General features: G+C 36.0%; 1 protein-coding gene across 4 annotated transcripts in view; it reads right to left on the reverse strand.

Annotated features, from left to right (window-relative positions):
• Positions 1–19,783, reverse strand: part of LOC110459894 (alpha-1,3-mannosyl-glycoprotein 4-beta-N-acetylglucosaminyltransferase C-like) — a 61,499-nt gene that overhangs the window by 36,233 nt on the left and 5,483 nt on the right. The window contains exon 1 of one of the 4 annotated variants that reach the window (XM_021512369.1): positions 14,172–14,642. The exons of 1 other annotated variant lie outside the window; for it this stretch is intronic. In XM_021512369.1, the coding sequence (XP_021368044.1) occupies positions 14,172–14,351 (180 nt within the window). In that variant the 5' untranslated portion in view covers positions 14,352–14,642. Of the gene's footprint in view, positions 1–3,033; positions 3,247–3,569; positions 4,276–14,171; positions 14,643–19,783 lie in introns of those variants that run through there. 2 more of the 4 variants (XM_021512370.1, XM_021512372.1) reach the window with 2 other exon arrangements.

A 19,783-nucleotide genomic window follows, 5' to 3' on the forward strand; every position in this document is an offset into this window, starting at 1 on the left:
ACATGCCCCTGAAATAATTGACTCAATACTATGCACATGTTATAATTGACTCAATGACATGCCCCTGAAATAATTGACTCAATGACATGCCCCTGAAATAATTGACTCAATACCATGCCCCTGTAATAAGTAACTCAATACCATGCCCCTGTAATAATTAACTCAATGCCATGCATCAGTAATAATTGACTCAATGCCTTGCCCCTGTAATAATGAACTGTAATAATTGACTCAATACCATGCCATGTAAGGATTGACTCAATTCCATAGCCATGTAAGGATTGACTCGAACGAATGTAATTTTGCAGTTAAGATTTGCTTATACAATATCACTGTAAGGATTAACTGTATCAACTCAATACAACGTCCTTGTAAGGTTAAGCTGGATATAATATCCCTGTGGAAATAATTATACTTAAAGCAATGTCTTGGTAAAGAACACTTAATCACTCTGTAGAGATATTTATACTTAAATTAAATTTTCAGTAAACGGCAATATCGTTCTCCCTGAGGGATGTTACTGCTAGTCCTACGAGAATGAAAGAAAAAAATCGGTTTTAAATTAATGTCGTTTCTGATTAAGTATTCGAACTAAAACGTATTTCAATTAAAATCACAACACAAGAGAAAATTTATTTCATTCCAAACACTTTAATTAAACGAATTTTACGAAGAGGGAGACAAGAAGAAAAATAATATCAGAATAAAGCGACGGATTTGTTCGATTCATACAAAATTTAACAAGCTAAGACTACGGTTAGGACGGTAGCTTTGGTTATATTGACAATACAAATATTGGCCTATTATTAATAATTTTTTTGTTTAATTTTACGCTGACAAAGCACAAACACAAGGCTAGACATTAACAATAAGGTTTATATAAATATAATGTCATTAACTTGTCTATTATTTTTCGAGATATCCTCCCCATCTGCTTACACCCCGCCCCTCCCCTTCCACTCCCCCGTGAGGGTGGTTGTGTATCCGTAATATAGGTTTTCATTAATTTTATCCAATACGACATACATTAGATTTAAGTAATGTTATATCAAAGTTTAAGGCTATTTTCACCGTGTCATTCACAGGGACATGATAATTTGTTACAGCTACGAATTGTATATTTGGACCTAAACTTAGGTGTTCAGAGTAAATTTACACGTGAATGGGTTTAGATCAACTTTCGGTAAAAATGCCATCCCAAACGTATATATATATCATCATCATTTGGGGCGCGGGACCGAAAGTTGATCTGAACTCCTTAAACGTGTAAATTCACTCTGAACAATTAGGTTAGGTCCAAATATAGCTGTTACAAATTCTCAGGTCCCTGTTGTGTCAGGGTGGTTTCGTGTCGTTAATACAGCCTGTCCTTGAAGTTTACCTTATACGGTTCACCTGGGATTAAAACTAATATGTCAAAGTCTACTGATACCATACAGTTATTTTACTCGTGTATAATGTACTTATCGATGTAACCTAGAGTGTCTCTGTTAAGTGTTAATCACACATTGGCAATTTCGAAAGTGGAACGGCAGATCAATGATGATCCTGAAACGCCTTCCATTATCAGCGTACCACATCTGGCAGACAGGTGCGCGATGAAAGGTATGGTGATGCGCAATTGGAATTCACTTGTTTACGTTCTGTCGTACAATAAGCCTAGGACATTAAAAATTAATCATGTTTGTATCTGATGCATGGTGCATTTTGTTATCGACATGCTCCATCAATGACGTAATCAGTAAGTATATATATATATATATATATATATTATATAAAGAAAAATTGTTAACAACGAGTCTTTCACACAGACTCGTTGTTAAGAATTTTTCTTTATATAACATTTCTTGGTCCGTAAGGATCATTTTTCTGATTTATAATATATATATATATATATTATAAAAGCAGAAAAATAAATAAATTACTGACGAATAAATAATATAAAAAGAAAACTTCTCAACAACGAGTCTTTGTGCAGATGTGACTTCAGGGGTGAATGGGTTAAATAGCTTCGCCCATATTAACACCACCTACATTGTATGTAAGTTATACTTTTTTCACTACATTTGTATCACTGTCAGAGATGACCCTTGTTTCTCTTAAACTTTCTACCAATCGCTTAACCCAAACTCGGGACTTGGAGACGCTGACACCGAGTTTTATTTGACATGACTTTCCTCCGATCAAACAGATAGAATTGTTGACCTGCATAGTCTGCTGGCTTCCTTAAAATGAAAGTTAAATGAATTCAAAAGCTGTACGTTCCCTAAGGTAACAGATATTATTGTTCTCGAGGCCCGGGTTTCGTTAAGCTAACCAGACTTTGACTTGTAATGTTTCTCAGTGAAATCAGTGTTTTGCTTTATTAATCAGCAACTAGTGGAAACTATGATATTTTTCACTAAATATTACTTTTATAGAATAATTAATGTTCAATATTTCACTGGTAAAAATGTAATAAAACTAGTTATTTCCCTCAGTTATCATAACACCATGTGTCTTTAAGTCTATAGGTACCTGTCGCAGACGACAGAAATATACATGTAATATATATATTGTTGTGAAGTCGTTTCTGTGAAAGCTTTAGTAAACTCGGGTTCAACTATATAGTCACTAGTCTAACAAAAGATGTGTGAAGCTTTTGTATAAATGTCTTTAAATGTACAAACTGTGTATGTGTATATTTGTTTGTTTGTTTGTTCGAATTGTTTGTTACCTAAACATTTAACGAACACATGCTGAAAAAAACGTTATGATAAAAAGCTTACCATACCCTGAATGCCCAGACGAAGTTTCAATATTGACACATACGAGTCTGGTACAACAGTACTGTAATATTTAATTGTGATAGGCAAGCCCAGAGTAAACTGAAGTTCGAACTCTAAAATATTGCCGTAAGGACAAGATCCTTTCTGATTTGTCTATACAATCAGTCAGAAACGAGTTAGTGAATCGACATTGATAAAATTGAGCGTGGATTTTACAAGCGGTGTACGAGTGCTTGTCTATAAACATTTTGACCCTATTACATACCTGTGCTTGTTTTCTTCCATATTTGTATTACGGTTTACGGTCTACATTCACCAAGGGCTATGTCCCGTGTCCTGTCCGTATGCCCACATAATTAACGTTCGTAATGGTATAAAGGTAACCTTTTAAATCCAATCTTAACACTGATTCAGTTTTCATACACCCGTATCCGTAACATAACGTGTTTTAACACAGAGTACAAAAAATTCCAGTTTCAAAAGACTGGGACTATTTTTAGATTTAAACAGGAAGAAAGGAACAGTTGACTGACTATGGAAATAGCCGTATGATCTGTATAATCCATTCTATATATCAGTTTTGCATTGTAATGTATACACGTACTGAGTTTATAATCTGATATTAAAGCTAGACCGAAAGCAATTGTAAACAATGCAAATGCAACGTACCCGTTATACCCTTCGCTATTAGCATATTTCTCAACAGGTAGGTCATCAAACAGGTAGATCACCAAACAGGTAGGTCTAGATGTCACAAAAACCTTAATTATAGATCGTCCTTAAGCACGAGATCGTACCTACCTTAACTTGTCGATTGCCAGAAACACACACAGAAATGAGTATCGTTGACCAGTGTTTACTCCTCTACCTGCGATTCCGTATAATACACGTAGATACAGGTAAGAGAAACACAGGTGTATATCGAGTAGAGAGAAACACAATAAGCCTCTCCTTAGCACGTGTACTCAAATGGACTACAACGACGATACAGAGCACTCGTGTAGATATACTGTACAGTAGACACAAGATCGATATGTGACGTTTCCGTATGAAGCTACTATGATATATGTATATTGCCGCGTGTGCCGTGCGGGAACTCTTCTGATTAAGAATTTATACAATTTTACCACTTACTGGTAAGATAATTATTAGACCAGAGTCCCCTTTCTCCTACATCCAGTCGTTTTGTTTTGACCCAACACTGCTCTGAATTTTTACGCCGTTTTCCACATCCTCATTCCATAAATTATTAATGAACTCATTTCGCGTCAGTTCTGCTGATTAACGGGTTTGTGGTATACAATACTGTTTGTGGTATACATTACTCAAATCACTATTCGATTTGAATAATATAGTCAACTCTACGTGTAAATCAAAGCTATTGTAACAGCGATTGAAGTTGATGCACTGTCCAACAATTGATTTTAAATTATAGGCAACTAACTATGTATATTCCAAGAATAATAGTGTCCTGTATGGGCTGAAACGCGTTCAGCTTCCGACGATATAATGTCAATTCATACAGTGGACAGATGTTCCGGGTGACTGAACGACAACATCATTGTGTCTCACGGTTCGCTGAACACCGCCTTTTTTGCAATATTTTTTTGCCCACGCATTTTAACTAGTGTAAATAGAAACGAAAATGTATGTTCTTGTTACATGATATGTGACCCCATAAAGGCTTCAGTGGACCATGACAGTGATGCTTGACTGGTGCAAACATTTACTTTAGGGTTGGTTCATCCTCAAGTTAGAGCGGGGGTATAAGTTTCATTGCAGTCCCCGTATAGAAAACGATAATGCTGAAAGTAGGCGAACTAAATATGTTGTTTTGGAGAATGAGGAAGAAGCGATGCTCAATTTAACAGAAGATTTACACGGTAGGTATAACTACATGCTATTTTCTTCACTTTCATACAAATATAATTATTATGGACTGTAAACCTGTTTAGGGAAAGGATTTGTACAACTTGTCAAGCCCATTGGTATAAAAAGGCCAATAAAATGATGGTAACACGAAAGGGTGTTTAAATATCCTGAATGTGTTACCACTTATGTTACAGAAAATAATTTACATAACAATGACCAAGTCTGGTAGCGTATTTGTCGGTTCGTGGATACAGACACAGATAGCTTATGAGAGTCACACCTTCCGCATACATATATACAATGATACAATAAAATATGCTTAAACATATGACGATGGCCCCTCTTTTATAAAACATTAATAAGAGACTAAAAATAGTTTAAAATTCATGTAAAGGCACTTCACTTTAAAAGGCAATGAGAGAGAAGCTAATGCATGCCATCAAAATTATATTAAAATTTCTCAAACTTCAATGTACAATAATCAACGATGTATTAAATTATTATGACGTTTAAGAATAGCTGCTAGAGCTTTGGCACTATATTTAGCACAGTTCTCGTTTGATAAAACAAAGTAGCTTCTCCACATAACTATTTGGTTTGATTGTGGTTAACGTCCTATTAACAGCTATGGTCATTTAAGGACATGCCAGATTTTATTGGTGGAGGAAAGCCGGAGTTCCCGAAGTAAAACCACCGACCTACGGCCAGTACCTGGCACTGCTCCACGTAGGTCTCGAACCCGCGACCCAGTGGTGGAGGGCTAATGGTAGCAGAATAACTAAAATTCATAAAATCATTATCAATTTATATAGCTCTGTCATATAAAATGTCACGTATGTCATCAAAAATCGGAAATCTTGTAAGTGTGTGCTCCTCATCCTCTACCTGGTCCATACAGAATCTACATGTTCTCTCCATCACGTGTAGGTTTTCATACCTTTCCGTTTCGAGGCGCAGTGGAGCTACCCCGCATCTAAATTTAGCGAGTGCGCTACGTTGTATAGTAAGAGGCGACCTCACATACAGTTCACACATATAACAATGTTTGAATTAACTGTAGCATGTAGCATTTAGAGTATATTTACCAACACCCAAAAAATAGCGTCCAGCCCGATTCTGTACGCCATTAATACACGAATGGAAACTCGTGGATCAAGTCTCCATGGTGGTTTCTAAATTGTCCTTTATGACAATGGGAATTATAATAAATATGTTTCTTTCTTATATTACTCTTTCATAGTGTAAATTGACAACCTAAACTCTTGAGTAAGGGAAAGGCCGAAGTTAAAGCACTTCTTCGTTGGTGATGCTATAAGCTTTAACGCTATATAATGTTCCTTCCGTTTTTTTCTTTTCCCGATTTCAAAGCCTGTCAATTTTACCGTTTTGCTACCGCGATATTCTTTCGATGTACACCAACGTATTAAACCTGTCTTCTTGTTCCATCCACAAGCTGGTACACACTGAGCCTTCGAATTTGCTATTACATATTCCAGGGGTGCAGTGAGCGAAGATGAGCGTAACCCCTTGAGTATCGAGGATGAACACTAATATGTGGTTTCCGACTTCATGTTTGACGAGGGGATACCACATGTGGTCAGCAGATATCCCTTTCGCGAAGGATAAAGTTAATTTTATTCATTTGCGTCCTAATGTTTCAATCCTCCGTTTCGACAAACCTCTTTCTACTGAGTCACTTTCACATCCCAAGTATACATGCTGCCTTACGATCAACGTGACGGGCATAGCACGTTACGTTTGGTCCGGAAATTCGTTGATATGCTGAAAATGGGAATAATATTGAACCAGATCCCTCCCACATTTAAATTCTTCAAATGACGCGTAAACAACATGTACTGCTAAAGATGATTCAAAACATCATGTAGAAATAAATATGGTAATGTTATCTGGGGTGTCGTTTAAATTCTTCTCAACTTCAGATTTGTCTGGGGGGGGATGGAGTGGGGTGCACAGTAGCACTACGATTACGCGGAGTGGTGTTATAAGAAAAAAAAGATTAAAATAATATTCAATGTATATAACGACGGTAATCTCATCAACATTGACATAAAGTGTGTCACATTTCATTTATGTGGAGGATACTGCGAGACATATATCATTTAATGCACCTATTGGCTGAGCTGTTAATGATCTCATTTCGTGGACTAGAGGAGAAAGTAGTGCATGAATTAGAAATTACGTATTTGATGAATATATATATATATTTTTGTCCGGGTTTTGGCTATTATAGGAATTCATTACCGGCTTCCGATTAAAGATAAAAGTGCATGAGGGTAGTTCTGTAATATATATCACTCCTAATTTAAGGCCTTTTTAAGTATGTCAGTATTAGCTGGAACTCGTCCGCCCCCATTATCATAACAATATTCAGTAACTGAAACTTAAAGAAAATCATGTAAACCACTGTGTCAATACACGAGAAAAGTAGGCACACTTATCAAGACGCAAGGAAATAAGTTAGAAAAGCTAAATCACGGCGTCAACACACAGGGATAAAACATTACAACGAAGAGCAAGTTGCTACAAGTAAATTTTAAAACACTAAACCACAGAGTCAACACACAGGGGGAAAGCCGTCACTGAAATCAGGTTGCTACAACTAAATTAAAGACACCAAACATGGCGTCATCAAACGGCGACAAAGTCGTCACTCAAATAGAACACAACAAGTAAAATTAAGAACATTAAACAATGTGTAAACAAAGAGAAAGCCGTCATTCGAATCAAAGAGCTATTTCTTTTTGTGGGTTGCTCTGTTTTTTATTCATTATGGAGTAATGCTTATGATTTTATGCTCGTCTAGGTTATCAAAGTTTATGATTTTGAAATGTGGAGTATTGTATAATGTACCCTTTTTATATTAAATGCATTCGTTATCATTAATTAAAATGCCTGCTCTGATAGGCTCGTATGAAAACAAAAACAATTCAAGACTTGGGCACAGTTCGAATCCGTAGAAATGTCTTCAATCTGCTGGAAACTCTTGTCATCGAACTCAACAAAGAAATTGCGAACTAGGAACTCAATAAGTATGATAGATCATCGTCAGAATAGTATGTGTTGGCCTTTGCTGTGCTTTCTCAAAATATGCCTCTGAAAAGTTTACACACATATTACATGTTTTATAACGCCGTTCGCCTCTCTTAGCAAAGAAAGCTCTCATAATAAGAGACCAATGGCGTTCCCTCAGTTTGGTAAGAGACATAGAAGTGGTAAAGGAAGCAAAGTAAAATGTTCTGATAAAAGAGACTTTTATAAGCGAGTGGATTCTCAAGAACAATCAAAAGATCTTCTAATTGTTTTTCAAAATCAAGACATCGTTTGTTCCAGGAGCTTTTGTGTGTGTTCTGTTCCTTCCCAAGAACTTGCGATCATGTGCATGTTGCTTGCGCCAACTATGTCTGATAAGGCTTTTGAAGAGATGGACAAAGACGTCTTTATCGATGACTGTACACGGTTGAAATATCAATCCTACGTCTGTCAGCTATTGATACTTAGGCAGTGACACGTTCTCTAGGCTTTGATTATTGATGGAATAAGACTCTCACGTTTGTTGTTTCTGTGATAACGTCTTGTTGTGGCTCAGTCTATTCGACAATTTTTCATTAAAAACGGTATACTACGATTATATGTGTGTAGGTAAGGCACTGGTCGTTAAAAATTGTCTATGATAACTGAAGCAGCGAATCAATTCGATAGATGGCTGACTTTCACTCGGACTTTGTATACGGTTGACCTGGGTTCTATTACTCGCTTTATTAATATTTGATATAAAACCTGTGTGGTCAATATATTGCAAAACTCTGTATACATCTACATGTATGTCAATACTGTAATTAGATTTTTCCTATTGACCCTGGCCATGAATACCCTGCGGAAGTTCAGTATTAGCGGTCCAACGACACAATTTCATTTGTGGTAAAAATAAATAATCAAAATCTTTGATAAATTATTACATATGTAAAGCAACTAAAGGTCAAAATTGGTCTAATGTCAACATCAGTATTGTATGAGTATTGAAAACGCTATATTCTATTATAGAGGCCCATTTCCAGTATGTATGGACTTGATAACAGTTGTCAAGGGTACTTTTTCCAAACAAAAAAGTACAGTCATGTCTTGTACATTGATATATGTATCACGAACATGTTCCAGATCACTGCACGTGACTTTGTAATGTTTAACAGCGAATGTAGTATCTCAAGAGGACGCATACAATTCGTTCGTTACGTCATCACGCAAAACTTCATTCATACTTATTTTCGTAATACATTTTTATTTATATGCATGACTGGTTATTCAACCTAATCAGAGTTCTTAGATTACAGCTTAGATTTTTATTATTAGAATGAATATGTTGAGATGAATAGAAAATAATAGGTATATAATTGCCATGCTACAAAACAGTTCAATTTTTGAATGTTATGTGTAATATTTAATATTGTGTCATGACAAAAGATGGTGGATGTTACTCAAAGGGCAAAATAGAAAAAAAAAACATAAGAGTCAAAATACAAGGGCAACTTCTGAAATACGTTTCTGTTCAAACATAACAACAGGAACTGATGACTGAGACACTAAACAAATAAGACCGTCATTTTGAACTGCAAGTAAATGAATAACCATAAATAGTGAATAGGCAAAACAGAGGACACACATTACCAGCCCCCCTAATAAAAAACGATGTTGACTAAAGGTGTTCAGGAGCGCTTTCTGAACCACTTATGACACCCCGATATGATATACCCGGTCATATCGATGAAATACTTGAGATTACCTATAATCTCACACATAGTCAGGATGTATTTGTTCATTGTTGACACTAAAAGTTATAATTGTAAACCAGATTATTATTAAAACTGTTTATACTTGAAGTAGACATTGTCAAATTTCATAAAATAAAATATTTATGCAAAGGTCATCGATTCACATAAAGATACTTGTGTGTAGTTAAGGTCATTCCAATACGGCTGTCACACCAAACTGTATATCAAATTCAATAATGCATTCCGTCAGCATTAAACAATCTCTGTCACACAAAAAATCCTCCTCCAATAATTCTAAAACATAATTGAGGTACATGCACAATAAATTTCAGAACAAATAATCAATAACTGATGAAAAACTGACTTTTTATATGTTCATTTTCCAAGCTGAATAAAAGTCACAATTCAGCGGGAAAAAACGTTAAAACTTGTAAATATCATAAGATTGAATGCCCATGGAGATGCATTTGTCGAGAAAAATGTAAGAAAATGCTTCAAATCTCGAGAATGATGACATGTATTTTGATTGGATATTTTACAATAATTCATAAAGCTCACAAGACTTGTGATATAAGCCAAGCCATATTACCTGAGTGAGAACCTGTAGTGAATGGTGTACAGGTAAAATCTCACTTGCTTTGCATACTTTTTTCCAACCTCAGTCAGCCTTGTTCGCTTTGTGCTCAGTTGTGATTTATTCAGGGGGAATATAAGACATTATTCTGGAGATTTGACACATTTTCTTACATTTTTCTCGACAAATGCATCTCCATTGACATCAAACCTTATGATATTTTCAAGTTTTAATGGGTTTTTTTCCTGAATTGTGACTTTTATTCAGCTTGGAAAATGAACATATAAAAAGTGAGTCTTTTCATCAGTTATTGAATATTTTTTCTGAAATTTAATGTGCATGTACCTCAATTATGTTTGAGAAATATTTACGAGGAGGATGTTTTTGTGAACTGGATAGTTTAATGCTATAGGAATGCATTATTGAATTTGATATGCAGTTTGGTGTGGCAGCCATATTGGAATGACCTTAATGTTTTGTTATTTAATGGACAACGCGTTCAAATCTGTCCCAAGAACAGTAACTCTTACAGTAACTGACTTATCAAAGACTACGTTCATTGGCTGAACAAATCCTTACCATACCAGACTAAGATTGGATCTGACCTGCTATAATGATATTTAAAAGCTCACCGACAATATTGATAGTTTAGAAATATTTTACGTCATGCATCAGATGAAGACACTCAATCAAAACGTTACTCTGGCACACAAGGGACGTATTTCAATAACTGCAAAAGAGATATGTTCGAGTATAATTACTTTCAACAGCAGTTTAGACCCATTTTGATTTCAACAGTAGTTTAGGCCCCCAGCATCACAGATGAGTCATAGAAGAGCGAAACAGCTGTATGATGCAGTGCAATTCATTTTGGCATACTGTATTCATCAGCGTGTGTGTTGCGTTCATCTTTAAATTCCATCACTAATATATAGTTTTGTCTTCTGCTATGAAAAATAAACAGTGTGCAAATATACCCGAGATAGTGCCAATTCAATCACGGAAGCTTTAAATTTGTACAGAAGATCCGAGGTTGGGAAGCATGTCACTTATTATAAGATAGTTCAAACGTAAAAATTGACGGATGACTTTGTTGACTCGAAACAAAACCGGCTATGACGTGAGTGATTTATCTAGAACATGTCGTATTATTGAATCTCCTTTCACGTTGCAGTGTGATTGATTCGTTTGACATATTACATGACCGTGAGACAAAACGTAATATCTCCAGGTGTGCGTGCTGCAGCTTGAAGTCTTAAATTTGGTCGTGCAGAATTGTCGCCCTATGGAGAAATGTAACGTCTTAATATTTTTTCAATAGAAATGCTGGGTTCAGTAGCGAAAACATTTGCAAGCGTTTTGTAGCCGAACTGCGTAAACCAAACGTTTCAAGAGGAAGGAAATATCAAACATGTCAATAGGAAACACAAGCAGATTGTTGTTCACAGTTGATGGGGAGCGCCGGTGAACGTTTGTAGGCGAACGATGAAATGTGAAGGCGAGCGGACAAACTGCTCATGACCGTTCTCGCTACTGTACAATGAGCGTTTGCTGAATGACATATCTCCTTTGTATGGTAGTTCTTATTCGGTTATAAGGAGATAGGAAGGTTTGTTAACGTCGTACCTCCTTACTACCTCAGCAATAATGGTATGATTTATCAGCTGAGCTGTGTCTAAAAGTAATGTGTGCCAGGGTTCTTACGAACCCGTGTCCGCCCATAAATATGAAGCATGTTTTTCCAGAACATGAACCAATGAGGGTTTGCATCAACACTTATCTGCTATCCCATAACGGAGATGGTATGAATGTCACAATTTGACTTGTGATGATCATTTGTTAGTGCCGTTTTAGTATGATATACAAAACAATATGACAGTTAGCTCCGCGTCTAGCTATGCGACTTGTAATTGGTATTAGATACCAATACCACGGACACTTATATTATTTGATAGCACACGGATTGGATATCCTGGGATATCCAAACACAGACAGGAAAATAAAAGGACTGCTGTTTGTCGTTTCCATATCTACTAGATGCCAATATCTCAGTGTACGCACTGCGAGAAAGTCTTTCCCGCCCTGTTCCGGTTCCTATAAGCTGTTTAAAGGACAAAATGTTAACGATGTATTTTTGTTTACTGGCCGTGTTTGGATATCACATGATTTGTGACCCTTGTGTGGAAATACAGACCTAAAAGGTCAACCACAAATGACACATGCAGTTACATTTCTATTAGGAGGCTGCATTGTGTGTATGTTCAGCAAAGTACTAGCAATTAATCACAGCATGTCATACTTTGACATACATGTATGTTGCATCTCCCTGTTGAGGTATCGAAAAGGAAATAATGCAAATCGCAACTGCTAACTGCGCGCTAACATCCATCCATACATCCATCTGTCCATTGAACTGCACTGCCGTAGTTGTCGCTATATTTGTGTCACCTGATATGCAATACCGTGATCCTCATTACTTGCAGATTATTTGAGGGTCGATTTCTGCTTCAATATTGCACATGACAAAAACTACATAAAGCTATTGCCACAAAGGATTTCTACTATCATGCTCTTTTAAAATAACTCTGCAGACGTCTTCTATAACATAATTGAATCTTTGTCATTTTTGTGGTAGTCGCAAAATCTTGATAATCACTGGACAAACATGCTCATAAATTTCGCTACTACTCATAATAAGCAACAAAAATGGTTTAAGAAAAGGTTATTTGAATTAAAAGATCATTTACTTATTCTACCATATAACACGCATTTAAAAGTGCTTTTATTGGTGGGCATTTGTTGGAAATGACGAAACAGATTAGTGTTATAGGCATATGGATGATTGAAATGGCGATAAAAGAAACAGATTCTTCAATCGAAAGACCTATAGGTTCACTGGTGTATGCAAGGAGGTCCAATTATCGTCACCTTGACCTAAATTAAATGGCAATACCAACAAAAGTTATTACGAGAGCAAGCAACTCTCTTATATCTGAAAATCTTAACATCAAAATTGACAATATTGATAAAAACCAGAAATAAACTGAATGCAACCAAACCCGTTGCAACAATGTTCTATATATGAACCATTTTGTTTTCAAATTAGATACCATAATTTGTTGACAATCAACAAAGTTACACGCCTTCAATAATTAACAGTAGTGGTCAGCTCTCTATCTAAAAGGCAATTATAATTCACGCATCGTTCCAGATAGCGACGATAGAAAGTAATTAAGAAACGTGAAATTTGCGCGTTTTACAGTATAAATAATTTTGATGACAATCCTATTTTTCTTTTCAAGGTGCGACACTAATTTAACAGTGAAATGAGGTATTCATCAAGCTGTACCTTTGGTTCCTTGCAGGACGGGGTTTATATATGATGTATCAATAATTTGCTCATGGGGATATACAGATTTAAGTTTGAAATTAAGGACCCCGTTCCACTGCCAAAAATTGAAACGAAGCATTGGACAAAAGCATGACTTTTATAAATAACTTTTGACATAACTTTTTGTCTCGCAGTGACAAAGTAGCGGACTAAGGTGTTCCTTTTCCGCCGACGGCGGCAGCGTCAACATTAAGTTTTTACGTTTAAGTTAGTTTTACTGAAAGTTTAAGTGCTAGACTAACCAAACTTGGAACATAGGTGCATCTTAGGTAGTACATCTTAACCCATGCATCAAATACTGGATGCTACATACCTGTCATGGTCCATCGACTTTGTCAGCATCTCCATCAACATTCAGATTTTGCGTTTAAGTTAGTTTATCTGTACTTATCAGCGCTAGACCAACCAAACTTGCACCATAGATTGTATTGATGGTCAAAGCGGAGCACAGGCGCAACATACCAATCCAAACGGCTTGTTGAATAAATGTAAAAGACGTCACAAGTGAAATTTGGGAAATATTCAGTTATATCTTGATGTATTGTTGTTTTTCTCTTCATATACATTATTAAGTATACAATGTTATAATGAACTTATTCAGGATAATGTTCATCGTTATTATTTGAAGTAAATAAATCCCTTCATGTACATTTTTGAAATGTCTGACTTTACATAAAATACGTATAAATATAAACGTAAGACAATATTCTGCTCGTAGTGGAATGACTGACAAACTACATACATATGTATTCTCACAGGTTTGAAGCACCAATACCTACCTGTGTGCAGCACGTGGTACACGGGTCGCTGTATACCTTCTTAATCCGAAATTTGGTCATATCCCCACCATGTTTCCGTCCACTTTTGTTTACAAGTTTATTGCTGGTCACCCCCACCTTGTTCACGTGCTCATTGCCGGACACCACAACCTTAACACTTCCGTTTTCACCTGACTCCATGATGGATACACAATTTGTGGTCAGTGGATAACATCAAACGGAGTCTTCAGTCCATGTGTGTCCAGGTGCGAGAAAATATTGTATGATCTAATAAATCATTGTCATCAGTTTAAATGACGGGTCGTTTTAGAAAGCCTAGCCCGTAAGACAATCAGTTAAGTGAGATCCATAACTTTTCCAAGCCTTCCATAAGTAAATTTTGTGTAATTTGATTTTTATCTTCTCTTGTATGAATCTGGATATCCCATTCATGGTGAATGCAACAAAGGATGTTGCAGTTCCAACTAAACCTTTGGTACAATTGTAGCATGCATAATTACTTTTGCCTACGACATATGTTTTTTCAGTTAAAATGATAGATCTTGGTACGGAAGAGATGTTGAATCCGGTAACTGACATGCATAAATATTCTCAGCAGTCAATATGTAAATTTTGTGTAACTTTGACTTGTGTAACAATCTGTATGAAACATGATATTCCATTCATCGTAAGTGCACCAACACAATTTCGAGGTTCCAGCAGATAATTACATACGATTGTATCAGGATATATCATAACCATTTTTGATGGTAATTTCCAAATAAAGTATAATGCATTCACTACATTTCCTCACTGTTATTCACAGAATATTCCATCAAAGTTTCGTATCCAAATTGTAAAATATTTGGAAACGTGATTGCCATTATTTCATATCTCCTGAAAATAGTCGATTAAGTTCAAATCTGTACAGATGTACACATAAACTAACTCTGTACGTTGGAGAATTCCTTGTCTTGTCACACCACGCACTCCGTTGTGTACCCCTTATGTTAAGGAGTTCTGTTAAAACGTAGATTGACAATACCTACTGTAGTATCATGATCTACGCTTGTAACGTACACACACAAGTCTCTATATTTACCTGGCTATCTTGAATTCTATGGTGCGTGTCATTGCACTCTATGGTGAGGATCGGTTAGTATCCATTTATAAACTATCAGACCTTAACATAAATGGGTATACCACAAGTAGGCCTTGATCAAGTTGTTGACGGCACTGTTAGCTTAACGTTTTCTTATAACTAAAATTCACTAAATCTCTTTTCCCTTAAACCCCTTAAACTTAGGTCTAGAATTTCTTTGATATGAGTGATCGCATTGATAGCTTATACACTTAGATACTTAGATCCCGTAATTAAACTGTCAAACATATTTGGAAAATGTCTATTATTTAATGACAGTCAAGCTAACTGTACGTAACTCTGCAGACGAACATGCGTTCAGAATTAAATGTGCAATTACATTATTCGGCGTCACCTAATACGTCAGTCAACATTCATAGAACGACCTGCTCTGCTTGTAGTAGAACATGGAGCATCAAGAGAGACCACTCACACCTGATTTTAACAAGTATTTTAACATGTATCCAAACGCGCCGTAAGAAGCTCACAGCTGAACAACGTGTACACAGTCTATATACTAGTAACCAAACACTTTTCTTTTAAACTACAAGTAACAACGGTTACGGTTTTAGTTCAGGACACAACTTAAGATGATCAATTTATATCGGTTCGATCCCCAGTGCTGGTGGGGAAAAAAGAGAGCGATGTCCTAATAATGAATTATTTATATATTCTTCATATATACAGATATATGAATATATAAATTCATATCGATAAATACTATACCAGTGTAATTACTAAATGAATATACTTTTCTTTCTCTGCAATGGAAGATGCAGCAAGATGTAGCCGTTGCATACCCCTACTCTCAAAAAATAATGATAAATAAATGATGATATGCTCTTAAGCATATTATACGTCGGCGTGACCTGTTATGTCTATATATCCGTCTATCATCAATTCTTTTTCAGCTCGTTGACTTCATCTTATAACAATTGCATATCACCAATAAATAGATCAATTTGAGAACTTTGTTATCGTGATGACTTCAAAGAAAGTTCTTCGTTGAGTTGTGAAGTCCTTTCCCCTTTCGGTAGAGATTGCTATGGCGAATGTCTGTATGGAAATGGAGGGCCTTTGCCATTTTAAAGCTTGAGGTCAAATATGTAACAACTTCAGAACCATATGTCTAAACGTTTTTTAATTTGACTTTTAGGAAGCTGACTGGGATTGAACATTTATTGTGTAATTGAATTGTCCTGACCCATCTCGAGGGCAAAAGTGATTTAGGATGATGAGAAAGTACATCAGCAAATTTTGTTATATTTTTTAATGATTTTTTGACAATCCCATGGGCTGGATTCTACATACTTGATCAGTCCTTGAAAAATTCATGTCGACAGGTATTCCGGTGAATATCGATTTCTTGATAGTGTTTAGGATATTCCAAAACACATTGAAAAATAGTTTGGCTAAAAAAAATCCGAGCTCTTTTTTGTCGTACTATCTTTTAACATTAAAAACTATTGTATTGGATTTTTTCCCCATTGATGTTTAACCTGCGATAAGCTTGACATCGACACTAACGGCTTTCAAAGTGAAAAAAACCTGTCGTTTTTACCGGTCCTGTTCTATCTCCGCGGAAAAACATAATTGACAGAGATTGAAACCATAAGAAAGAACCACGTCCTGCTGTCTGCCAAAACAGTGCTAGGCGGTCACAGGCATTTCAAAATTGGTTTATTTTGATTTCAGGCTCCCTAAAATAATTCCTATCCACATTTGCAGTACATGGAATATTATGGAAGCTAAACCAAACTTATATTTTAGTCACTCCGAAAAAATGTTAGCAAATTGTAGAGAACACCGATTCAGTTTGATATTTTACAACAAGATGATGCCCTGTTCAGGCTGATGTTCCTGATACTTTTTTTAAAGGTGTACGTTTTAGTAACACATGGCCATGCAATCATGTTGTCAAAGAGCTCCCTAGAAGATATTAAGATATGTTATTTCTGAAATCAATCTTATTCGAGTAGCTGAACCGTTCTACATCCCCTATAAACTTACTTTCATGGAGGTCTGCGGGTTCAGTAGGAGAGATCACATTTATCGTCCTCTTCAATAATTAAGTGTGATTGTTTTTAGAGACCCAAGTGTGTGCTAAAGTTTTTGTAATTTGATTCAGACTTTGAGACACCCTAAAGATTAGACGGAGGTTCCCTAATGGGGAAACGACATCAAGTCTGCATATTCCGCCAAAACGTTTTATTTTTTTTTTATCAAGTTCCGTATGGGTTTTTATATTCTATTGATAAATGTCCCCCGTGAGGATGCACATTCGCGAACTGTCCTTGACCAGTTAAGAAAAGGGGAAACGGATTCATATAATTTGGGTAATCTGAGATGATTTTATTTTCGTTGTGACGAATGCTATAACTTATTTGAAGCTCTCACGAACAAATTTGATGCATCGAGTTTCGTTTGGGGTATTGCTATTAGGCTCAAGACTATATACATCAACGGTTCTGGTGGGCGCAGTTCCTGTATCTATCCGGTATGGTATTGTTCTGTTAAGCCGTACAGCTCAAATCATATACGACCTAGCTAGGTGACACCCTGAATAATCACCATTTAAAAACATCGTTGTTAGGATCAATGTGTGAATGAAAGATGAATAACCTGTATGACCAAAATACTGTGCCAGCAGTATGACTTTGCCCTACAACATTACTTCAAACATTTTGCTATATGAAACTGATGACTTGCTTCTGAATCGAATGCTACCATATTAAAATCAGTTAAAATTATATTCGTAGAAAACAACTAAATGTTATTATACATGTAGCTACGTGAAAACTAGTATGCTTTCCAGCGACTACTAACACACAAAGTGTAACATTTAAAAAAAAAAAATCCATTACATTCAATTTCAACTATAAACTCCTTATTTACATGCAATTAGTCCATGTCAGCGAAACGGATATTGTATAAATACTATGCACACGTGTTCATGGAAAAAAATGAACATCAGCAGTACATGTAAACATCAGCAGTTTAAACATCAGCAGTACATGTAAACATCAGCAGTATGTGTAAACATAAGCAGTACATGTAAACATCAGCAGTACATGTAAACATCAGCAGTATATGTAAACATCAGCAGTACGTGTAAACATCAACAGTTTTAACATCAGCAGTACATGTAAACATCAGCAGTACATGTAAACATCAGCTGTAAATGTAAACATCAGAAGTACGTGCAAACATCAGTAGTACGTGTAAACATCAACAGTACATGTAAACATCAGCAGTGCATGTAAACATCAGCAGTACATATAAACATCAGAAGTACGTGTAAACATCAGTAGTACGTGTAAACTTCAGCAGTACGTGTAAACATCGGCAGTACATGTAACTATAAGAAGTATGTGTCAACATCAGTAGTACATGTACACATCAGCAGTACATGTAAACATCAACAGTACGTGTAAACATCAGCAGTATATGTAAAAGTCAGTAGTACATGTAAACATCAGCAGTACATGTAAACATCAGCAGTATATGTAAACATCAACAGTTTTAACATCAGCAGTACGTGTAAACATCAGCAGTATCTGTAAACATCAGCAGTATATGCAAACATCAGCAGTACATGTAAACATCAGCAGTATATGTAAACATCAGCAGTACGTGTAATCATCAACAGTTTTAACATCAGCAGTACATTTAAACATCAGCAGTACATGTAAACATCAGCTGTAAATGTAAACATCAGAAGTACGTGCAAACATCAGTAGTACGTGTAAACATCAACAGTACATGTAAACATCAGCAGTGCATGTAAACATCAGCAGTACATATAAACATCAGAAGTACGTGTAAACATCAGTAGTACGTGTTAATATCAGCAGTATGTGTAAACATCAGCAGTACATGTAAACATCAGCAGTACATGTAAACATCGGCAGTACGTGTAAATATCAGCAGTACATATAAACATCAGAAGTACGTGTAAACATCAGTAGTACGTGTAAATATCAGCAGTATGTGTAAACATCAGCAGTACATGTAAAAATCAGAAGTACGTGTAAACTTCAGCAGTACGTGTAAACATCGGCAGTACATGTAACTATAAGAAGTATGTGTCAACATCAGTAGTACATGTACACATCAGCAGTACGTGTAAACATCAGCAGTATCTGTAAACATCAGCAGTACATACAAACATCAGCAGTACATGTAAACATCAGCAGCATGTGTAAACATCAGCAGTACATGTAAACATCAGCAGTACGTGTAAACATCAGCAGTACATGTAAACATCAGCAGTGCATGGAAACATCACCAGCATGTGCAAACATCAGCAGTAGTACATGTAAACATCAGCAGTACGTGTAAACATCAGCAGTACATGTAAACATCAGCAGTACATGCAAACATCAGCAGTACATGTAATCATCAGCAGTATGTGTTGCAATAATAACAAGCGAGTACCAAATTGAAAATCAAAAAAATATTTGTACGCATTTTCGATGACACTAGGTCTAAA

This window comes from Mizuhopecten yessoensis, unplaced genomic scaffold, assembly GCF_002113885.1.
Source record: "Mizuhopecten yessoensis strain PY_sf001 unplaced genomic scaffold, ASM211388v2 scaffold10275, whole genome shotgun sequence".
Lineage (NCBI taxonomy): Eukaryota > Metazoa > Mollusca > Bivalvia > Pectinida > Pectinidae > Mizuhopecten > Mizuhopecten yessoensis.